Source organism: Danio rerio, chromosome 8 (assembly GCF_052040795.2).
Source record: "Danio rerio strain M-AB ecotype USA chromosome 8, GRCz13ab, whole genome shotgun sequence".
Classification (NCBI taxonomy): Eukaryota; Metazoa; Chordata; class Actinopteri; order Cypriniformes; family Danionidae; genus Danio; species Danio rerio.
In genome coordinates, this window is record NC_141028.1 from 27,597,501 (window position 1) to 27,615,386 (window position 17,886).

Here is a 17,886-nt window from a genome sequence, read left to right on the forward strand (position 1 = left end):
TCATTCATAATGGTCTTAAAAAGTCTTAAATTTGACATGAAATCTGCAGAAATCATGTATTTGCATTAAGTAATTGAATGGATGTACCCAATAAAATAGCCCGTTAGTGTGTGTGTGTGAGTGTAAATAGGCAAAAAAACAGATTTACACCCATTAAACAACACCTTAGTGGTGGTTGGCTTACCAGCAACGTCAGGGCATTACAATGTGATTGCTTAAGTTGTTCTGAGTCAAAAATGTAAGCTTATAGTAGAGTTTAACATTAAAGGGCACCTATTTTCCCCCTTTTTAAAAATGTAAGATAAGTCTCTTGTGTCTTTAGAATGTGTCTGTAAAGTTTCAGCTCAAAACACGAATTATATTGATTATTATTCCTTTCAGAAGTTTGTAATTTTCAGCTCTGAACACAACGTAGCTGTTTTTGTTGCCTGTGCCTATAATGCAAATGAGCTAGTTCTCCCACCCACCATTCCCTTGTGCCTGTCAGAGTGTGCCTCAATCCCCTGTTGCGTCAGATTTAACAGCAGAGTGACAGACATGAAGGAAGCAGTTCTCACGTGAAGTTTGTGAGAAATACTGCAGTAAGAACTTTCCCAATGATTATTTTATGTATTTTTTGTAGAGTTAATTCAAGCCTATCTGCAACCAAGAGTCTCACACAATGTTGTTACAAAGTTCGCCCACACACACAGACCCGTAAACAGCATGCATGTTTAACTTTGCAGTAAACATGACAGGATACACATTAATATCCACTGCTGTGTGGATATTCGTTATGTTAATGTAAAAAATAAAACAGATTTAACGTCTACAAACAGAGATTGAAGCGTCTTCTTTTACATTTGTACTGACACTCGACCATGGTGATGAATTACAGAAATTTTACAATCTTCATTACAAACATGCACTGCTTAAAAAATATTTTAAACTTGTAAAACTTATTCTTGATCATATTTGATGATGATTGATGATCACAGAGCGCTGAACAGGTCTTTTCATCCCAGTTGCTTTGCGCATGTTCTGTCTTGTTCTTGATATGATTATACACACTACTACGGAGACATGTTAATACGTGGCTGTCAATCAATTCGGCGGGAGGAGAAACCACAGTCCTACGTCACATTGTGGTGGGTCTCAAAATGGAAGGGATTTGGATCCTATTTTAACATAAACGTTTATATCACTCCAATAAGACTGTGGACACACTATACCTACACACAGTTCTGTCCAAACAGCTTGATTTTAATACAGGTGCCTTTTAAGCCTATTTCAGCCAGTCGTGCAGTATGTCTACAACTTTAGCAAGTTATTCTTCAAATATCCAGGAGTTTAAAAATTCCCTACAGAGAAAACACTAATAGATCTTAGCGAAGCATCGCTAATAAGGGGAAAAACGAGGAACAGAAGAGTCTCTCACACATGTAAATGAACTGGTGTTTTTTATTCAGGACGTTTTACAGGTCAAAGTGAGCCCACACCTTAAAAACAAACTCTCTATCAGACAAATAAACCAGTGAAAGGTGCTCTGTGAGCGCAGGAAGAAAAAAAAAATCCACAAACACTCTACAACTCAAACTTAAGGCAGAGCGGACAAACGTCCATCTCTCACAGCAGAATGTGACATCAGTGAGAACTGGAGCCGTGCTCACAAACCATTCACAGGCAGATCTGTGTGCTGGATTCAGGAGAAACAGCAATAAGTGAGCACTAGTGCCAGTGTGAGTGTACTCCTTTATACACATTGGTGTAATTATTATCATCTTTAAGCTCTAAGCATGTAAATATAGACCCCAAAATCTTAAGACTACTCTACATCGTGTTAGGTGTAAAAGTTGAAGGAATGACAAACTCTCACAGGCAAACAACAGAACAGTCATTTAGCGTGTATATAACAACATGACACGTGTATGTGTGTGTGTGTGTGTGTTTTAAATATAAACAACTTTTCAAACTAGCAAAAGGTGCATTGTTAATCTTCAAGAAGAAAAGAAGTGTCTTTTTTTCCTCGTTCAAAGAGAACGTCCTCACTCTAAGACAAGAGCGCAAGCGATAAACCTACAGAGAATCCAAATAAAAGCATTTAAAAACGGACGCGCTCTCTTTAAGACATGCTGACTTCATAAGCAAGTTTCAGCATGTGAGATACAGCAGTCCAGCCTGGGATCTGCTTCTTGTAGACAGTGTATATTCCAACAAGCTATTATTCAGAAGCAATTTTGCCCCTCAATTCTGCGATACTATAGTAGTCAACGTTTGAAGTGGTTCAAATGCCTTGTCCTAAAAATATTCAACATCCATTCTTGATCCACATTAAACATTGACTACTGTAGAATACGGGGAACAAATAAACAAAGCAGCACAAATTTTTAAAAAAATTCTCAAATTCATTCATAACACTCCAGCACTCGCAATTAAAACATGCAACAACACAGCCCTCAGACAGCATATCCAGCCATGACTATTATATATTAATAAAAAATCATAACAATAATACACATCCAGACCTAAGACGGTCACATATTGCTCTAAGGATTTAAAAAACAAAAACAAATGCATCATTCAAACTTGATTTCATGCTATGTTTCATATCATCTGTAGCATTCAGGGATACAGTAATCTGTTATTCTGAGATAACATTATTCTAGCGGTATGTGGTGTTCGATTCCACATCCGTGTAGCATAAAATCAATTTGACAAACCATTTACGCAAATATCCGGTCATTCTTGGGCAGCCGATCCTAAATGAATGCAACTTCTAGAAGCCTCTTTTAATCTTCGAAATATACATTCAGTTTGGTCACAGATAGACGATAAATGGGTCCTGATTGTAGCCACAAAACAATCCTGCACACTTCTGAAAAACTTTTTAAGTCAGCTATCACGAGCAACATGCGGATACAATCAGCTGCTAATAATGCAGGCTGACTGAAACCATTACGGAATGAATATTCTGCTACGTTTTCATATGTTAAAGGGATTATTCATTCAAATCTAAATGATTTTACTCAACCTCAGGCCAGAGATATGTAGGTGACTTGCAGTGTTGGGGGTAACGGACTACAAGTAATGTGAGTTACGTAATAATATTACTTTAAGTAACGAGTAAAGTAACGCATTGCTTTAAAAAATTAAGTATTATTATTTGAGTTACTTTTTTAAAAATGTAACTCAAGTTACTTTTTATATTATTTAATTTGAAAAATAGTTTTTTTAAAATAGTTTGCTGAATTAAAATTGATGCAATCACGTCGAATTACACTCAGTGAGAGAATGAGCTCCCTGCTGGAACAGATGGCAGAGCCTTACATTTCTGTGGTGGAAATATTGTCATTATTTTGAAAACATGGAAAAAAGAAGACCATAGTATCAATGGACCGTGATTTTACTCAACTAAATCATGATCAGTAAAATCTAAATACAAAAAGTAACTTTAATTAATCTGTATATACGGCATGTAGAGGGTCAGGAAGTTCTCAGAAGGTAACATTATTCTAATTTTTTAATGAGTTTTCTTTAAAGATAAATCAAGTTATACAGTGTCATTAAATGCAGAGTTCCTCTATTAAAAAACAAACTGCAAGTTCTGAAAGAGATCAAGCCTCAGGCAGGTATGAAAAGTAACTCAAAAGTAACTTTTTTACTTTTTTTACTTTTACTTTCCATAAAAACACAACTATTTACTTTTTTGGGGAGTAACTCAATATTTTAATTGCATTACTTTCAAAAGTAACCTTCCACAACACTGGTGACTATTTGTTTCAGTAGAACATAAAACAAATGATTTTGGCTCAAAATATGGTGCGACAGGAAGATTGTGCTCATGAACACATGAGGATGAGGAGATGTACACTGTAAAAAGCGGTTTAAGAGAAAAGAAAACAAAGTCACTGATATAAATTCAACAAGTTGACCTTACCTATAATTATTTTCTTAATTAATCACCCTATGGGACATGGTCCATTTCAAAAATGTTTTTGGTAACTTTCTGAACAAGTCGGGAACTTTACCATCTATGTAGTATCAGCAAGTTCTTCGATTTTACCAAAAATATCTTAATTTGTATTCCGACGATGAACTAAGGTCTAAAGGCTCATTTACATGTCTGCGTCGAGCGATCGGCGTGACCCACAGCGCATACCTTGTGCATAACGTTAGCCATGCATTTATACTTCTGTGTGCGGTTTGTGTTGCTCTGCAATAACACTTCCAAAACGCTATCTGGCAGTAGGTTTTTATGTTCCTCTATATTGAGTTTTTTTAGTTTTTTTCTGAACGCTACCTTAAAATACAAGTAGCTACAACTCGCTTATTCAGAGGCGGGAACTGGCATACATGCAATGACTTTAACCATAAGGTAAACACATAACAAAAGATTCCATTTGGAGCTCCTTCACGGGACTTAACATTTGTAAACACTCACTACAACAGGCTTGTTGCTCTTAACAGTGCCCACACTCGTCGCAGCTACCAAGCCGAACAATCACAGAGCTCTCGATCGAGTCATTTTGACGTATGGTTACATTTTTTGAGAGGTGCGCGTCAGCGAGGGCTATGCCACCGCACAAAGACTACATGTGTGCTTGACGCAAGTATAAATCAGCCTTAAGGTTTTTTTTTTGGAGGAACACGAGGGTGAGTAATTTAGATTTTTAGGTGAATGAACCCTTTAACTTAATTTTTAAATTGCGCACATAGTTCATTTACCTAATTTTAAGACAACAGGTTTACTCACTTTTAAGTAAACTAAACAAATCACTTTTTACTCTGTTTATTCTTTTTCACAGACCAATTGTTTCACTTCATAAGAGCTCAGGAGCCACAAGTTTTAACTTTGCTCTCCTGCATTTGTTTTATGACTTTCCAACTGCTGGTAGCTGTTGACTCAACATTAAATGAAATTGAGAAGGACCATCATTTCAGCTTAAAATATTCGATAAAAATTTACAAAGAAAAAAAAAATAAAGTCACTGACATGTTGGATGGCCTGAGGGTGAAGAAATTTTCCTTTTGGGACAAACTATCCCTTTAACATCTTACAACAAAGTATAAACGCACTAATTAATGCTATACAAAAGCTAAGCATTCAAGACCAAACAATATTGAGATTTAGCCCATAAAGCGACGTTTCTTTGGTAACAAAAAATTTTGCATCAGACATTTCATCCCATGTTAAAATGGAAGACCAAATTCCAATCCCTGAATAGTGTTGTGATTCTCCTCAAGATGCAAGAAATGTGGCTTTGTTCCCCAAGCTTCAGCAAAGAGCCCATTTATTAAGAAAAAAACGGCATTAGCACCAAGCAACTTGAATCAGTCAGTGGCTGAAACTACCCATGAAATAAGAAAACAAACGCTGGTCCGTAGAGTTCGCTTGGTCTTTGACAATCAGCTGGTGAAGCTTCCTTGTTGTCTTGATGAACAATTTGGTTTGATTGGCAAATGCATTCATGACGTTTCTGCTGGTGTAAAAAGGATCCGAACGTAAGGCAACATCTGCAGCTCTGGGAGGTTTGTTTGAATCACATTCAGATCAGGCTGACTTTGAAGCTTTGCATTTTTGTCAGCGAGATCTTTGATGGTGAGCATGAGAAAGAATTTCCAAGAAAAGTATGGATCTTAATCCAAAAAAATAGTCAATCTTGACAGCAGATGTGAAAACAAAAAAGGATGAGAGACAGGGATTCCACCACAAATGCTGGTTCTTGTGAATATACCAATCATTTATGGCTTCAGGAGGTCTAACTAGCTTCTGTTCAAGCCCTTTTTTGCCAGTGTACTAAAATATATCCATTCCAAAATGTACAAAACCTGGCAACCCAAAAGGCGATTGCCTCAAATCGTAGATCCTCGAGGGGGAGAGGGAAAAAAGGGAGCACATTCAGGGTGTTAGAAGTAAAGAAGCCCTTAGGTAAGGGTCTGAATGTGTCCTTCTACAGATTGATTGCGGGTGGAGTTCACATCCATGAATGAGTCATGGCAAACTGAATCAAAACAGGAAACGGATGATGCAGGATCCTTCAGTTGCAGTCTCCATTTTGAAGAGTGCAGCATGTTATATCGAGTCTCAGCAAAGCCTATCTCTTCCCGGTTTTCATGTATGATGGGATGCCTCCTCGTGCGGTGAGGCCCTCAAAGCGCTTGTAGGTGTAGTTGATGAACACCCAGTCTTTACTCTTCAGATCCGCCTCTGTGTGGTTGGACACAACAGTAGTGGCTGTAGAAAGAGAAAAAATGTGATTGTATAGTTCTGAAATGTGTATTTAAGGATCATGTAATTGACTTAAAACCCCACCTGAAGGTTGGAGGATGTCTGAATCAGGGAACTCGTCAAAGTTGGAGGTATCGTCAATGCTTTTGATCTCAATGGGAATAGCTGCTGGTCTCTCCCTGGAGGAAAATAACCATAGTCCGTGTTCAGAATGGCATACTATTTCACAATGCATGGATACCATTTTTACTAGCTGATTGCTGAGTATTGTCCTTTAATGCAGTGTTTTCCAACCCTGTTCCTGAAGGCACACCAACAGTAAACATTATCAACCTCTTCCTAAACAAACACTCCTAAATCAACCCCTCAGAACATTAAAAGAGACTCTAAAACCTGAAATGAATGGGTCAGAAAAGGGGACATCCTAGGTACTGTTGGTCTGCCTCCAGGAACAGGGTTGGAAAACACTGCTTTAATGATCGTTATAGAAAACAAATCATCTTAGAGAGAGTGTTAACCATTGTGTTCCTTAAATTTAACTAAGTGAATATTCAATAGTATGTCAAGCTTTTGAAAGGCTTCTGAATAGTTGAATATTCATTCATGCATTAATTTTCTTTTCGGCTTAGGCCCTTTATTAAGCTGGGGTCGCCACAGTTGAATAAACTGCCAACTTATCCAGCATGTTTTTTTTTATGCAGGGGATGCCCTTCCAGCTGCAACCCATCTCTGGGAAACATGCACACACACTCATTCACACTCGCACACTACGGACAATTTAGCCTATTAAATATTTTTCAACACATTTCTAAACAAACCAGTTTTAATAACTCATTTCTAATAACTGATTTATTTTATAAATGATGACAGAATATAATATTTTAATAGATACTTTTCAAGACACTAGTATTTAGCTTAAAGTGACATTTAAAGGCTTAACTAGGTTAATAAGGCAAGTTAGGGTAATTACACAAATCATTGTATATTGACGGATTGTTCTGTAGACATATCGGAAAAAATATTTAGCTTAAGGGGGCTAATAATTTTGACTAAAATGTGTATTTAAAATTAAAAACTGCTTTGATTCTAGTTGAAATAAAACAAATAAGACTTTTTTCCAGCTGAAAAAGTATGATAGGAAATACTGTGAAAATTTCCTTGCTCTGTTAAACATCATTTGGGAAATATTTAAAAAAAAAATTCAAAGGGGGATTAAAAGTCAAAAGTTTTGTTATCTAAAACTTTTGACTTTAACTGTACATGGGTATTGAGTTTTCCAAAAAATCTGTCCACATAAAAATGCCAAAACGCACTTTGATGCTTTAAGCATATGCCAAACCAACAGGCAGCAATAATGGCGCTTTTATGCTAAGTTTACACCAAACGGGGAATGAAGTATTTTCACAAGTACGTTGCATACAAGTCAATGCAAACATGCCGTCATTCATGCTGACGTCATGGGGTGAAAACTCTGGTTGTAGTGTCAACACAAACACACTGTATCCGGAGTTTTAACATGGTATAACATGGTTTGGAAAAGTCAAGGTTTTAAAATTGCCAAATTTTCAGCTATTCCCGTTCCTAAGGTATAACATTTTTTTATTTACGTTTATTTTTGAATTTTGGATCGCTCCCATCTGCTTGATGCCCGATGCTGATATCTGTGCACTGGATCGTGCATCCCTGTTTACAATACTGCTGTTTTAACTGCATTTTCTAAAAAACTGATAATGTCTTTGTGAGGATTTAGGCTTGCCAAACAACATTTTTCTTGAAAAATTATTTGAATAAAAATAAAATAAAATAATATACATTCATACAGTGGGTCAGCATAAATAAGTACACCAGTAGCTAAATTAAACATGCAGTGTGACAAGTTCAAGTGACAAATTGCTTTTCTAGATCAAGACATCGCAGCACATTTAAAGCATAAAGATAACTTAAGCAATCGTCTAGACTAGAGGACCTCTGTTCTGTGAACAGTGGTGAAAATAAATAAGATGTCAATTTCCTTTATTAATTACGTGTTTAATCTGTGTGTTTGTCCACACAAGATACCAATGTACCTGATATGGTCATAGTCCACACCCTCAAAGAAAGCGTTAGTTTTGATCTCCTCCACTCCAGTGGCTCCAATCCTGTGCTCACCCTCACAGCAGAACCTGGAGGAAAACAACAGAGCAGAAAGAGACTGCTTGAAAGTCCCAAGAGTAGATTCACAGTATGGTAAATATAAACCAAAAACGATTAGCCAAAGAGATTAGCAAGGGGAAAAAAGACCACAAAATAAACATCAGAGATCAATCTAAAGGTTCATTCCATTAAAAAAAGAGGAGGAGAGAAAATAAAAACCTGAGGATCAGATCCTTGGCCTTTTCTGAAATTGGGACCTCTGGTGGAAAGATTAGAGTTTCCCGCCAGTTCATCACTTTCCTGTACGTCTCTTGTGGAGTTTCAGAGCAAAACGGAGGGTAACCTAAAAAAAAGAGAAACACAAATATTCTAGCCATATATCAAAATAAACAACTATTGTTATCTTATGAATCCAACTTACCAATCAGCATTTCATACATAATGACTCCTAAACTCCACCAATCACAAAGCTTGTTATACCCATTTTGCATAAACACTTCTGGGGCGATGTAGTCTGGGGTTCCAACAGTGGAGAAGGCCTAAAAGACATACGTTTTATTCAGAAAAACCTCTGTCTGCTATTTTATGTATTGTCCCACCACAGAGAAGTTTGAGAAAGAGAAGTGCTATGATTACAAAAGATTACAATGTAATCCTCTGACGCTAGTTTTACAATCGTCAATGGCCATATTCATGTCACAATAACTTCCTGCAGGATTGTATCTATCTGAGCCCACATACTACGAGTAGGGCAGTATTAGGTCACGCGGAAGCCCTTACCAATTGTCTCCTGTTTCGCTTCCATGTTTCTGCTTTCCTCTTTGAGTTCATGTTCTGAAACGCTGAAGAAAAACAAATTCAAAGTTAGATTTAGAATCAGCTAACAAATTCCTTTTTTACTACCAATACACTACTGTTCAAACGTTTGGAAAATGTTTTATTTATTTATTAGTGCCGAGCAAAGATTAATCATGATTAATCACATCCAAAATAAAAGATTGTTTTGACATAATACGTGTAGTGTATACATACATGCATGAATATATTTGAGAAAATGATTATTTATTTCATTCGTTCATTTTTTTTCTGGCTTAGTCCCTTTATTAATCAGGGGTCGCCACAGCAGAATGAACCGCCAACTTATCCAGTAGGTATTATGCAGCGGATGCCCTTGTCTTTGGACTGTGGGGGAAACCGGAGCACCCGGAGGAAACCGACGCGAACACTGCGAGAACATGCAAACTCCACACAGAAATGCTGACCCAGCCAGGACTCGAAGCAGCGACTTTCTTGCAGTGAGGCGATTGTGCTACCCATTGCACTACCATTCTGCCCCGTGTTTCTCTCTTTCTTTCTATCTATCTATCTATCTATCTATCTATCTATCTATCTATCTATCTATCTATCTATCTATCTATCTATCTATCTATCTATCTATCCATCTATCTATCTATCTATCTATCTATCTATCTCCCCACCCTCCCTCCTTCCTTCCCTACCTACCTCCTACATATTTTCTCAAAATAAACTTTTATTTTGGATACAATTAATCGTGATTAATCTTTGCTCAGCACTATTATTACTATATTTTATTATTTATAATGTATATATTGCTTAAATTATTAATTAATCAATTTAGTTTTTTTAATTAAATTAACCTGTATGTGTAACAAATCTGCATATTATGTTCAAGTTCCTATTTCAAAAAGCACTGTTTTTAACAATGAAATTACAAAAATTCAAAAAAAATAAATGTCAGGTTTTTTGTAAATGAAAACTGTTAGTAGTACAACTGTTTTTCACCAATGACTGGACTTATGTGCAAACTAATGATATGATTTTTATAGGAACATTGACAATACCGCAATTAAACTTTACTTCATGATGTAAACACAACACTTCATTCAAACTAAAGCAATTAAGCTCATTATAGCAGTAATCATAATCACACTGAGCTGTGTTCAATAGTTATATTAACCACATTGAACAGGCATATAAAAAAACACCTTAATCAAATTTATGTTTGAACATACACAGATGGTGCCCTAATTTATGTCAAGAATATTATTTTTTTTTCTTGAGCATACAATCAGCAGATTAAAATAATTTCTGAAGATTAATGTGCCACTGAATATTGGAATAATGACTGTTGGGATGCAATCATGCTATCCCAGGAAAACCTTACATTTTATATGACATAACTATTAAAAAAAATCCTAATACAGGGCTCGAAATTAACTTTCTTACTTGGTAGCACCGGTGCTCCCAACCTGAAATATTTAGGAGCACCAGAAAAAAATTAGGAGCATCCACCAAAAATGAATGATATATTTGACAAGTTGTATATTAAGGGATTTATTGTATTTGAAAATAACATCAATTGGGACTAACAAAACCCAGAAACAACTATCTAACTAATGCTGTGATGACTTAATATTTGTGCAATAATTCCAAAATGAATGTTGAATAATTATAAAATATTAATGATGATGATGATGACAATAATACTAATAATGAATAATATTTCTCATCATCATGATGCCTTGAATGTGCTTTAATGCAAGTTATCTGCTATATAAAGTCCTACTGTTAATTTATGAAAAATGAAAAATAAATTGATGGTTTGCATCAAACACAAATGAAGCATTGTAGTAAGAAATATTTATTTTGTACTATTGTTTTTATATGCATGCCAATTTAATAAATAATATTTCTGCTACAAAACAAACGAAATAATATAATAAATAATTTAATCCAATGCTGAAAGCTGCAAAGCAGTCATCAGTAATTAAATAGAAAAATAATATAGACCTCAAGAAAGAACGGACAAAAGAAAGGACGAAAAGGCTTACTTTTAAAAGTTTTGGTTTCGGTTCGTGTCGTTTTAATGCTCAGCCTCGTTATGCGCTGAATTACATTTTTCTGTGTTTGTGGAAAAGCATGCGAGTCAGCCGACCCAATATATGAGGGGGGCAGAGCAGGATTCTCCCGATGCCCACCGGCGCAATACTGTTCTTTGTTATAACCCGCATCAGATCAAACTTAGTAAAGGCAAGCTTCTTTGGCGATGGTGTTTTAGCGGACATTTGCGCTGTTGCAGCCTGCTCACGAGGAAACGTATGAAAAAGTTATGAATTGCCGTGAGATTGTGTTGGCTGAACGCTGTGCATACAACGCATCGAGATTCAGTGTACTTTTCACTCTTCAGCCGTTTGCAATCCCCGCGGTCACAAAAGCTCCCTCCCTGTCATCTGACAGCGGAAAGTCTTGAGTGATTGACGGCTAATATGAACCAATATAGCGGCAGGGAAGAGCGAATTTACCACGTTTTTAGAAAAAAAAAAACAGATCGCACTATAACCATAATATGCAGTCGCACGAATGCTCCCAATATATATTATGAGTCGCATAGCTTAAATTTCGGGCGCATATGCGACTAAAATGGTCACAATTTCGAGCCCTGTTATAATACTTCACAGCATTACTGTTTGGATATTTTTCCAAATCAAAAAAATGCAGCATTGGGCCTAGGGCTGCACAATATATCGTTTCAGCATCGATATCGCGATGTGCACATCCGCAATAGTCACATCACAGAATTTGCTATGTTGAATCAGAATTATAGTGGAGTAGGAGTAGAAAACATACATAACTGTGGCTTCATAGCAAAGTTTAACCATAAAGTTACAACAAAAAAACCTGTAGCGTTGAAACCTGTTGATGTGTGCGCATTTTTAGCCAGATAAAAGCATTTCGGCACAGTAAACAAACATTTTTGTAACTTTAAGAAACATTAATTGTATTTATGTGCAGTATACATGCAATGAAGATTATTTATTTTACACTTATTTCATTAGTGCTACTGTTAAGACTCCCAGAAATAAGCATTTGTTTCATTTGTAACTTTACAGTATTTATCATTGCTTGTGATTTGGTTTATTACATTCCATGCAGATGCGCTCCACAACAAAATCATCCTATTATCATCCAAAATTGTCCTAAAATTATTCATTCATTTCAAATAAAGTTATTAATTTCATCTGTTAAAATGATACTCAATATCGCAATATGTTTTGCAGAAAAGTAAAAAATTGCAAGTTCAGTTTTTTCCAATATGGTGCAGCCGTAATATAGACCATAATTTTTGAAAAACATTGTTCATTGTTAGCCTAAACTTTTGAATTCTGCTTAATTATGTTTATTTCAACAAGAGCATGATGCCAAATCAATATGAATGTAAAGTGGTATATAAAGTCATCTGGATTAATATCAGCATGAGAATTGTTTGTCTGCTTACTGAAGTCGCTGGGAAGGCTGTGATTGAGGTTTCTGTAAAACTCTGTGCGGTGAGCTTTCTTCAGACCAGTGCATAAGCCAAAATCAGACAACTTCACGTGGCCCTGAAAACCAAAAGAACACTATAAATAAATAACTCTCTTTAGATTGACTCTATGTGATTTAGCCAAATAGTTAAATTGAATGTTTCACAGCAATTTTAGAGTTGGGTCACAATAAACGTTTTAAAGTGCCATTTGTGAAAATAATATATATAATAATCAAATAATTACAGTGACGTTGTTTCACAAACTTATTTCTGTTCTTACTCTTGAGTCCAGCAGCAGGTTGTCTGGTTTGATATCTCTGTGGATGAAGCCCAGCTGGTGAATGGAGTCAATAGCCAGCACAGTTTCTGCGATATAAAACTGTGTGGCCTCCTCCGTTAAAGTGTCTTTCTTCATCAGTAGAGTCATCATATCACCTGGGCAAACACACACACAATCAGCTTTGAGCTTTTATTATCTTGAAGGTAAAGTTCTGAAATCAAAGCATTCTCACCTCCAGGCAGAAACTCCATGATGAGGTAGAGGTTCATCTTGTCCTGAAAGCTGTAGAACATCTTGACCACCCACAGACTGTCTGCCTCTACAAGAATGTCCCTTTCTGCTCGAATATGACCAACCTTGAACAGACAAGAAAAAAATTAGACCTTTAAACAAGACAAAAAAAAAAAAACTAATGTAACTTATATGTGGATGTATACTGTAAAGACTAACCTGTTCTTTCTCAAGCATATCAGCCTTGCGTAGGATCTTCATAGCATAAACATGTCCTGTGTCCTTCTTCTGAACAAGCCGCACCTAAGAAAGGAGAATAGATTTTAAATGTGCAAAATATGATATTTTTAGGAGGGATTTATTTATGATATTAAAAACAATACAGTTAAACTACTAAAATTAATAAATAAATAAATAAATTCTATACAAAAACTTTATATGACTATGTTTATCTTATATAAATAAATGTTTTTGATTTTATTTAATGTAATTTATTCCTGTGAAGGCAATGCTGAATTTTCTTTTTTTAGTCAACACAATTCTCTCTCTCTCTAAACAGACGGACAGGACAGGACAGGACAGATGGACAGATAGATATTTCAATGAGATCAGTGTGGTCATGAAATCCGTATCTTATTAAATAGCTCTGGTTTTTAAATACAACAGCATGAAATAATTTTTTAGACTTATTTTCTAAAGGAATATTTTTAGAAATTTGGAGCAAATGTTATCAGATCTAAAATCATTCAAACATAAAACTTTACAATAAGGTTGTCTTAGTTAATATTTGCTAACATGAACAACACATTTACAGTATTTATTCATCTTTGTTAATGTTACTGAATGGAATTGAAGTGGTTCATCGCTAGTTCATGTCAACTTAGTGTGTGAACTGATGTTAACAAGCATGAATTTCTATTTTATTAATCATTAGTAAATGTTGAACTGTGATTATTAAAAGCTATACAAGTATTGCTCATTTTAGCGAATACATTAACTTATATATACTAATGCAACCTTATTGTAAAGTGTGACCTTCAAACAATAAACATTTTACTCAAGAAGACCCATGACTAATAAATTCAGTAAATTCAGATATATTAATTATTTAATTTGTCCACAGTGGTTTACTGTATACAGACAAACTAAAAGATATCAACAAAAAGCCACATATTGATTGTTGAAAAGTCAAACCTCTCCAAAAGCTCCACGGCCAATCACTTTGAGAGACTCAAAGTCTTCTAGTCCAAGCCGTGTTCGTTTGAGACGAAGAAACTCTGTCTCTTTTCTTGCATGTTCAGATCGTCTGAGACGCTTCTGCAGATTCAGAGAAAAACCAATCACATTAAAACACATTCATTCATAGTGCCTTTAACATTAAATGACTGAATGAATCCACTAAAGCCAAGATAAAGATGACTGCAAATGCAAGCAGCAACAAAAAAAAAACAGCATCTCAAAAAAAGCTGACCTCTTCATCAGCAAGTCCCTCTTGATCCATGACCTTCTCCAGCTTTTGCTGCCTGTGACAGATAGAGCACAACTTTTAGACATGATGAAACAGCAGTACAATTGCTTCATCAGTACAGCGGAAGGTGTGGTTCAGCTTCACAACATTTCAAAAGAAATACAACCATATTAATAGAGCTCTGGAATCCGGGAGGTTATTACAGAAACACAATAGATGCAAATCACATATTGACCCAAGCAAAAACTATGCAAAAAATGACATCTATTTGCCCAAATGCGCAATCATTTAGCCTTGCCAAACCTGTTAAACACTGAAAGTTTAACTGGTTGTCAAACTACATTAGAGAAAGCAGTACTGAAATAGTAAACATTGTTCATTTTTACCAAAATGTGGAATTTGCTATGGATTTTTTTAAACAAAAGGTGAAAGCTAAAAAAGATTTTATTATTATTATTATTATTATATTTATGCTTTTTTTTTTTGCGTTTATTTGGTTCTTACCTCATTTCCCTTTCCTCATGCTGTGATATAAGATTGCTGTAAAAATTTTCCAGGGTCACTTTAGCCATGGTGACCCTTTCTTTAGTGTGGTTGCTCATCGAGGAGCAGGTCGTCTGACTGGTCATCGCCATGGTTAACTGGACAAAAAAAAACATTTCATTAGAATGAACAGAATATGTTTAAGATTTAAAAACAATTACAAATGGTTTGGTTTTCATATTCACAATTAATCTGCCTGTAAATTCAGAACTTTGCATCTAGCAACAGTGCCTCCTCCTCATGTTTAACCTATGAAAGGTGTTTTTAATCTCCTAGGCCTTGTTTACACCTGGCATTAAGATGCGTTTTTGTTAATCTGATTACAAGTGGATAAAGCTAAATACAGGTGTAAACAGCTTGAAAACATTTACAGCTTGTCCACTTCCAGAGGTAGTCGAAAGCACATTTAATCAGATCGGTTTCATAAATGTAAACATTGATGTGGTTGAATGCATTCAAACTGCCACAAAAGGCCACCTGCTCTCCGTCTGCTGACCTACTTCTACAATATTACAAGATGTGTTGTTAAAGCGCACCAAACAATTGGCATTTCACTTTTACCATTTGAAATCTAAAGTTGGTTTGAAGACATTAAAAAAACTAAAACAAAATTTTTAGTCTCTTTCCAGTCCAAACTGTAATAAAAATCCACAGCTTCCAGAATATCTTTGGCATCTGTTGGAGCAGTAATAAAAACTGCTGCTGTCTGTTTTCATATATATATATATATATATATATATATATATATATATATATATATATATATATATATATATATATATATAATATATATATATATATCAGAAAAGGCCCATGCATACACCCATCCATATACTCTTGCCTCAAAGAAAATACAAAAGAGTTGGTTTGAACCTGCCTGTAGGTGTAAACAGGAAGGTTTCCCCCTCGTCTAACTGTGATCTGACATTAATACTTAATACTTATCTTGTATTATAAACAGTATGCAAACAAGGCCACATATATCACAGAGAGATGTGATTTTTATGGTTAAACAAAAGAAGAAGAAAAAAAGAAAGAGTATTATTATCAAGCCATACATATTTTTGAAAGAATTTTAGAAGAGACGCATTAATGTACAGTGCTCAGCATAAGTACACCCCTCACAAATCTCTTTTAAAATTAATATTTTTAATAAGAAGCTATTCAATATTATATTTGTGCTAATACATTAGATTGGTCAGTACTGAAGAAAATCTGGAGCTAATCTAACAAAATAGCTTGCGATAACGGTCCAAAAATGAGTGCACCCAAATTTGTGTTAAAGAAAAATATTAAAAAACAATAAAAAAAAAAGAGGAAAAATCAAGAACCAAAAAAATGGAAAAAATTTGGTAAAAAAATTTTTTTTGCAATATTTTACTTGAATTTATTTGTATTATATTTCAATTTCTAAATATGTTTGGTGATAAAATATTATTTCAATAAATATATCCATTTAATAAATCTGTTTTGTTTAAATACACCAAATACATTGCCTATATTCACTGAGAAATGGATACAAACATTCAATTTCAAAATGGGGTGTACTCAATAATGCTGAGCACTACAGCTGTCAGCCAATATTTATAAGCTTTTAATTAGTTTTAAAAACATCAGCATGTGTACTAAAGCATAAAAATACAATGGAATGCAATTTTTTGGAATGAAATTTTTTTTAAATAACTACAGGCACAGAGTTGTTTATTGTCTTTTTGTCTCTGACTAAAATAATGACATACTTCCCATTTTACCAAAACAACAACAATGAAATATGTACAGACAACAACAACATTATTTCTCTGTTGAATATTAAAATGATAGTTCATCCAGTTCATGACTTTTTTTTTTTCAAACAATGATGAAACCAGATTTTAACAAAAAGCTATTTGCTTCTATAGTAGATAATATCATGGAAGCCAACATTAACAAGTCTTTTATATATATATTTATATATCTCATAGACATAATTATTATTTTGTCTTGTTAGATTTTTGCTAGCATTGTGGGTTGCAGAAATTCAGAAATTTTCTCAATTTATCAAAATAAATTTCAACCCTTCCATGTAAACTCATTTTAATTGAGATTCACTCGCTATATATTTATTTTAAGCAAAAGAAAGAATTGAAAATATAATTTACACAAATATCCATTTTGGTTAAACTATCCAACCTATGTTCAATAGAATACATGCTAACTTAAAATATGATCAAAACTAAATTTTATCTTAATGACAAAATAAAAGTTTAAATAATTGAGCAATAGACAGTCAATTGTTGATGATTAAAATAAGTATTTAAAAAAAATCATACCATTGCATCCCTAATATATAGTTTCTATTATAGACCATTTCAATGTGGTCATGTCATTGGCCCATAAACATTTCCTGCTTGTCATTGAACTATTTCATAACTGTAGAAAGAGGCAATTCAATCATAACATAATGCCAAAACAGCTGCCATAAAATTATTTATCAATATGTGGCTCGGAAAGCAATAGAAATTAAAAACGTACAACAGGAAATACGTTGGGACCATTGTTTTTGTTTACATCCCTCAAATTGGTCTATAGTATTGTTTTTTTTTTATCTCTTGTTCTGTACTAAAAATGATTAAGAAATCAATTTCTCTATATATTATTTCTGAAAAACCAATGTATTTACTTTGTTAACATTAGATTTTACTACATCATCACATTTTACG

General features: G+C 34.6%; 1 protein-coding gene and 1 long non-coding RNA gene across 4 annotated transcripts in view; one reads left to right on the plus strand and one right to left on the minus strand.

Moving 5' to 3' along the window:
- LOC147842649 (uncharacterized) overlaps positions 1–17,886 on the plus strand; it is a 149,389-nt gene that overhangs the window by 48,001 nt on the left and 83,502 nt on the right. The gene's annotated exons all lie outside the window — the stretch shown is intronic.
- The window catches only part of stk38a (serine/threonine kinase 38a), a 41,451-nt gene continuing 24,987 nt past the window's right edge, over positions 1,423–17,886 (minus strand). Inside the window, exons 3-15 of one of the 3 annotated variants that reach the window (XM_087263082.1) lie at positions 15,149–15,285; positions 14,648–14,699; positions 14,371–14,493; positions 13,396–13,479; positions 13,178–13,301; positions 12,946–13,100; positions 12,639–12,741; positions 9,122–9,183; positions 8,763–8,880; positions 8,561–8,684; positions 8,275–8,370; positions 6,293–6,387; positions 1,423–6,214 (exon numbers count right to left, since the gene is read on the minus strand). In XM_087263082.1, coding sequence (XP_087119208.1) covers positions 6,075–6,214; positions 6,293–6,387; positions 8,275–8,370; positions 8,561–8,684; positions 8,763–8,880; positions 9,122–9,183; positions 12,639–12,741; positions 12,946–13,100; positions 13,178–13,301; positions 13,396–13,479; positions 14,371–14,493; positions 14,648–14,699; positions 15,149–15,279 — 1,407 coding nt within the window. In that variant the 5' untranslated portion in view covers positions 15,280–15,285 and the 3' untranslated portion in view covers positions 1,423–6,074. 3 annotated transcript variants of the gene reach the window in all.